This window comes from Podarcis tiliguerta (genome assembly GCF_965153285.1).
Source record: "Podarcis tiliguerta genome assembly, chromosome: 13".
NCBI classification, from domain to species: domain Eukaryota; kingdom Metazoa; phylum Chordata; class Lepidosauria; order Squamata; family Lacertidae; genus Podarcis; species Podarcis tiliguerta.
In genome coordinates, this window is record NC_139546.1 from 10,344,453 (window position 1) to 10,351,234 (window position 6,782).

Sequence of the window (6,782 nt, forward strand, 5' to 3'; positions counted from 1 at the left end):
GACAATCTTACTCAGCTAAGAGGGATCGCCAAAGAAAAAGAAGAAGAACAACAACAACAGGCTCTAAGCTTTGGTTTCTGACATAGTTTCCCTTCTGAAGCTTTCGTTCTGGGAATTTGGGGATGGGACTCCAGGGGAAAGACTCTAGTCCTCATACTTAGAATATCTCTGACAACTTGCCGGCAAATGCTGCTATCTGGGGAGCGCTGTCCACGTGCGAAAACAGGAGACTGCAAATGGAACAGCGATGCTGTTCTTGCATGCTGTTCTTCTCACATCTATTTGCGGAATATTCTGTGCCAGCTGTGGATTATGGCCAGCATAACCGAAAGCCCCCAATGTGCCTGGCAACATTGCATATTTAGCTTCTTCGTTCTTTAAATCAGAACGGCTGGAGCCAAGAGCTGTTTCTGTTACGTGACACTGTGGGTGAGGCTTTAACTTTATATTATTTTAGTTAAAAGTTCCCAGAAGTCGATGCCTCACGGCTTGGAACCCACCTAGTCCCAACTGCATGCTCAGTGACTTCTGGGTGGGGGGAAAACTAAGAGGGTTTTGAAATAGGCTATCTCTGCGCATTCTGGCAACTTGTTCCTGTTCCCATCTATACCCTGCACTGCTCACCTTCGGTTTGTCTCTGCAGCAACCCTCCCGGAGGCTTTGAGGGGAACGTGTGGAGGGTTTTTTGAAGCTTAAAACAAATGGGTGTCCCATAGGACTTCTTTTCCGAACAGCTTTCTGCTTCCCTCCAGTGAACACTGCACAGGCTTGTGTGGCAGAAATTGCTCCTCAGGTGCTGCGAAGCAGAAATCAGGGGGTGTAGCTTTTTGATACTGATATAAATAATGGGAGGTTTTGAAAGCGGAGTGTTGTGCCCCCAGGCTGAAATGTGAATGTGTCGGGGAGGGGTGGGGAGCCCTCGTAATTGCTGCCCGTTGGGTGCAAAACTGGAGTTGGCTGCAAAATAGGAACCGGCTTTTGATTTCCCACTGAGCTTTGGCTCCACACAGCTTGTAAGGCCAGAGGGGAAGGGAAGCCATTTGACGCTCTTTGAATAAACAACTTTGTAGAGACTTGATTTCTACTGAGCTGAGGCTCGGTGGAGCCACCAAGGTGACCCAAATTCTGTGCCAGAAATCTGTATGAACAATGCAAATAATCCTGAATTTTCCCATTTGTGCTTCTGACATTTGCTGGTAGGAAAAAAACCCCTCCAAAGATTTATTCAAGGCTGTGTAGCAGTCCCCATCACCGACGGAACCCTTCTCAGCCCAGCCCCATAACACTGGAGACTTTCCCATACTTTGAAGTGTTTTCAGCCTCACGGGCTAGAAACTTGCTTTTATAGCTGATGTTTGAAGCAGAGATTCTTGGAATACTGAAGTATGTTGGCCAATACCAATTTCTGTTCCTGGGATGGTGCGAGAATAAAGTCATGGAACGGGCACAGCAGCGAAAAGAAAAGGAAGCCTTGGAGTATATGCAGAGAGCAGAGCCATCATCACTGAGCAAAATAAGACAGACTCTACCAATATATTATTTAGATGCCCAAGCAGCCCTGGCATTGTGCAAAAACTGTTGAAAGAGAACATGTCGCAGCCTGAAAGCTTTACAATAGAAATCTTCAGCTTGTAATCTAAATTTTGCAAAGGGGTAGTGTATCATTTTTATGTGCTGAATATCGGCAAGCAACGCCCTTTCCTGTCCTGGAATGCTGCTTTTCTGTATTGTTGCTGATTTATGGAATGTGGCATCGCATGAAAAAACATTACCGGCTGTATTTTGCTGCTCGTCTAAATAGCAACAAGTGTTGCGGCAGAGAGCGCTTTTAAAAAATGGAAAATGGCAAAAGAAGCATAATGGAGGTGAGAGGTGTTGGGGACTGGCTGGACCGAAGAGGAGTAGTGGGAGCCCCAAGGGAAACCCCAGAGGAGGAAGGATCAGAGCCTGGGGATTGGTGGTGGGTCACTGAGGAGAGGTCAGAGGGAGAACTGGATGCTGAAGGGGCAACAGGGTTTAGTGAGCAGGAAGAGCCGGTGACAGGGAGCAGTTCAGACTCAGAGGATGAAGCAGAGGAGGGGGGTTCAAAGGCTGCTGAAGAATCCAGGGAGTCTCCCTCTTCAGCTGAGACAAGCTCCCCTCCCTGCTGGTCTCTAAGATAATGAGAGCAAAACAGAGGGCAGAGGTGCGCAGACACAGTTTGAGACTGCTTGTGAAATGTCCAGGAGAGGAGGAGCCTTAGACGGGGTGGAAGGCAGGGGCTTTCAGTTCTGGCAACTGCTCCATAGGGGCAAGACCTGCTGAGAAGTGTTGCTGAGTTGTATGCCGTTTCCTTGAATAGAGAGTTAACTTCATTGACAACGGAGCCTTGCATCTCTCGTGCTGACCTGAGTCTGACTCCAGCCCTGACAGCAGGTGATTGAGCCAGTTTTTCTAACCCCACTGTTCTTTATTTCCCGATTTTGTTCCCTCGCAGTGGCAGGGGGAGACGCAGGAGTTCTGCCCCAGCGCCAAGGTGGTTCTGGTGGGCTGCAAACTGGACATGCGCACCGACCTGAACACTTTACGGGAACTTTCCAAACAGCGCCTTATCCCCGTCACACATGAGCAGGTATGTTGTTGTTGTCGTCATTGTTGTTTTCCTTAGAGCCTGGGCTCACCATGCGTAACTCAGTGTTAGGCCTCAGTTTCAAGATATGCTAATAAAAACAGAGACTGGCTCTGAGCAGGCGAAAGGTGCATTTCAAGTAAGTGAGATAGGAAGTCCTTGGTGCCAGAAGATGTGGATATGAGGCAGGCTTAAGCTTGCCCACCCCCTGAAGCACCTCTGCTTTTAAAAACTGATCATTGGCCTTGAGATGATGATGATGATGATGATGATAATAATAATAATAATAATAATAATAATAATAATAATAATAATAATAATAATTTATTTATACCCCGCCCTCCACAGCCAAGACTGGGCTCAGGGCGGCTAACAACCAATAATAAAAACAAGTTGATTGAAATACAATTTAAAAGATTAAGATATAACATTAAAACATTAGGATGCAGCCTCTTCACAGGAGGAGAAAAGAAAAAGAGGGAGAGGGAATCAAACTGATTCTAAACCAAAGGCCAGGCGGAAGAACTCTGTCTTACAGGCCCTGCAGAAATAAATCAGATCCCGCAGGGCCCTGGTCTCATGAGACAGAGCGTTCCACCAGGCCGGAGCCAGTGTTGAAAAGGCCCTGGCTCTGGTTGAAGCTAATCTAACTTCCTTAGGGCCCGGGACCACTAGGGTGTTGCTATTTATGGACCTTAAGGTCCTCCGTGGGGCAGACCAGGAGAGGCGGTCCCGTAAGTACGAGGGTCCTAGGCCGTGAAGGGCTTTAAAGGTGAAAAGCAGCACCTTAAATCTGACCCTGTACTCCACCGGGAGCCAGTGCAGCTTGAAAAGCACTGGGTGAATATGCTCCCATGGCAGAGACCCTGTGAGGAGCCTCGCTGCAGCATTTAGCACCCGCTGGAGTTTCTGGGACAGCTTCAAGGGGAGCCCTGCATAGAGCGAATTACAGTAGTCAAGCCTGGAGGTGACCGTCCCATGGATCACATTAAAAACTTAGGGTTCAGAAGTCTGAAGGATGCATAGATTCTTGCACCTGACATGTGCAGGATCCAAACGCATGTATTGCCCCAGTTGACTACAAGCACCCAGTGCATGTTAGCTACGTTTATCTTCTCTGGTTTATGCACGTGTGTGTGTGTGTGTGTGTGTGTGTGAACTCCCTACCTCCAGAAGTGTTTTCTGGCAGGAAATGAGTGGAAGGCAGCAAAAAAAAAAAAAGGACCGCAGGGCAGGTAATTGCAGGTGATGCGAGCTAACGAGCCAGCCCATGTTCTCAGGGCTGCTAATTAATCTGCAAAGTGGGGGGGGGGGGATTTCTTTCCCAACCCATATATGGTCACATTTGTAAAGAATTCCTCTCTATCCTTTCTGTGCCGCAGCCCACCCTGTGGCCAATGAAACGAGCAGGATAGAAACCAAGGTGAATAAAACCCAAACCCCGTATGTTCAGAGGCAAGTACCAGGCAGGAAGGGACAAAGTGCCAGAGGCAGCGCACTCTGCGATGCTCCTTTTGCGCATTCCCCCTGGGGGGGGGCAGGGGGCAGAGGGGAGCCGAATGGCAACTGAGAGCGTTAGTCTCCGCATGCGCCTTTCGTGCCAACCCAGCAAAGCGGGTGCTTAACATTGCTTTGCACTCCGGCACTCACAAACCCCAGCCTTTTTCTCACCCCTCCCTACTTTTACACACCAGCCCTTCCTCCCTTGCTCGTTTTGTTATATATATATATATTTTAAAAGAAGCACTTTGCTCTCTTTCTACCTTCTAGGGAAAAAAACTAAAATTAACTGCTAGCTGTCATGTTAAAGAAACACATGGAGTTAGCAGCGTCTAGGGAAGGTGGTGAGCCGAGAGCATCTGGTGGGGGCTCCGTATTAGTGCTAGGAGTAGGAATACTGTGGGGGGGGGGTTAGAGGACGGAAGGGAGCAGGCCTTGGCAAAATCAAGGGGGAGGCTTATGAAACCAAGGTGAGAGAGAAAGGGAAAAAGCAGAAGGATAAATACGGGGGCCAAATTCTGGCATAATGTTTTGGTGCTTTTCTCCCCACCCGCTCCACCCCCTTCCCCCCCGCACAGGGCAGCATTTTGGCCAGGCAGCTGGGTGCCGTGGCGTATGTGGAATGCTCTTCCAAGGTTTCGGAGAACAGCGTGAGGGACGTTTTCCACGTCACCACCCTGGCGTCCGTCAACCGCATCCACAAGCACCTCAAGCGCAGCAACTCAAAGCGAGGGCTGAAGCGGGCGGCGCAGTTGCCCGCTCGGACGGACTTGTTGACTGACCCCGAGATCCGCAAAGACCGGGCCAAGAGCTGCTCGGTGATGTGAGAGGAGACGGAGGAGACCCCCTGAGGGGCCGAAGCAGAGCACTGCCTGTCTTGTTCATATCTCTTTGTACAGTATTTGGTCAGGGGGAGGTCTCTGCGCCGTTCCCCGGGATGTAGGCCCGAGGGAAAACAGGCAGCCTTTCCCCAGAAAAAAACGTTTCTGCCTGAAGCCGCGAAATGCTATGCATACATTGACAACGTCTGGATGTGGGGCTAGTATTGCACAGGACACAGAAAATGCTCAGGTAGCGGATGACCTCCAAGGAAAAGGAGAGCATCACTGCGTGAGGCACAGATATCGGGGTGGGGGGTGGGGGGGCAGAAATCTTATTCTCTTCAGAGCAATTATTTTGGAGCTAGCGTACGATGTGTAGGTTGCCCGGGCCACTGGCCTCTTTGTACAGCCATGGCGTGGGGCAGTCAAGCCATGCCTTTAGCATGTGTACATGTGTGTGCGTGCGTGTTTGTGAATTGTACGCGCAAGGCGAAGTGCAGAGCTAGCGCTCCCGCACAGGTCCGGTCGCGGAATAAAGAGCTGCGGATGGGTTGGCAGAAAAAAAGGTGGTCATTTGAGAAGACAAAATGGCGGCGGGTGTGGGTAGGGTGCGCGTCGGTTTGGGAAAGGCGGGAGAAAGATGGTAGCGGAGGCTGGGGGGGGGGCTGAAACGCTTTGTAGGGGAATGGTAAACAGAAGTGCATTTAAGGCCTTGGACCATGGGGTAGCTTCACTACTGAACAGGTGAGGCACGGCCAGGTAGGTGGCTGGCAGGACAGTTGGAGAGGTCATGAGCTGTGTCGCCAGGAGCCATCTTTCCTCACAGCATCCTCTCAGTCACACCCTCTAGTGCCTTCAGTTGCAGGACATCCGTGCCTCTCTCATTTGCTTCGTATGATTCAAGAAATGGGATAGAAACAAATGAACCTCTCAGAGCCACTCCAGCGTCACGGGAGGAGCCCATTTCGCCCCCTGTTGCCGTGCCTTCACACTCTCTTGTTGCTTGAAATGCTTTTGACCACTGCATTGAGGTTGATGCCAAAGCAGAGTTTGGGTGGGAGTTTTTTCGTCATATCTTTTCCCTGGGGAAAAAGGGGGGGGAGAGAGAAGGAAGGACAGCTCTGTGCCACAGGTAGTAAATTAACCAGGACATTGTTTTGGCAATTTATTGCTGCTGTTGGCTTCCAGTTCCGCGGCGCTGCATGGTTTTGGTTTGCGCCAAAGAGAAGTCATTCTTTCGTTTCCCCTCAAAGCGCATTTTTTGTCTGAAGTCTCTCCTTCCCACGTTGTATCTGGACGATGCTGCTTTGGGGCAGCGGGAACCCAGGCACGTTTATCGGGAGGAATGGAAATGCCGCCATGCAAATTCCCTCTTGAGAGGATTTGGAGAAATGGGCTTGATAGACAGGAGCGCAGCGTACGTGTGTGTCAAGAGGCCAGGAAGTATTTTCGCATTAGCATTCATTAAGGGCCCTGGCAGAGAGTGAGGTCGAGCCACGGATTGTTGCCAATGGACAAATCTGCAATGATTGGAGGAGGAGGAGGAGAGGGAGAAAGCTGCTGACTTTTGGCCCTGGACCAGAGAAGGGAACAGAGGTGGCTGTGTGTGTCAAGCAACTTCTTCTTGCAAATCAAAAGAATAACTCCACGCTCCCTAATATATCTGGGAATCCAGCATTGGGGTTGGGTACCGTTTTAGGTTCTTGATGGGTGTAAAGCTTTTTCTTCCTAAAACACAAACCAATTTAATTTTCACCGCCACCATTAACTTTTTCCACCCTCTGGTGCCATCGAAGGACTTTTCTCCGGATCAAATGCATGCAAAACTCTAAGGGGATGTGGTGGCTCTGGGG

The 6,782-nt window shown here is 49.9% G+C and overlaps 1 protein-coding gene across 1 annotated transcript in view; it reads left to right on the forward strand.

Annotated features, from left to right (window-relative positions):
- RND2 (Rho family GTPase 2) overlaps positions 1-5,494 on the forward strand; it is a 44,300-nt gene extending 38,806 nt beyond the window's left edge. The window contains exons 4-5 of the mRNA XM_083408018.1: positions 2,477-2,611; positions 4,687-5,494. Coding sequence (XP_083264144.1) covers positions 2,477-2,611; positions 4,687-4,935 — 384 coding nt within the window. The 3' untranslated portion in view covers positions 4,936-5,494. The remainder of the gene's footprint in view (positions 1-2,476; positions 2,612-4,686) is intronic.
- Positions 5,495-6,782: the final 1,288 nt, after the last annotated feature.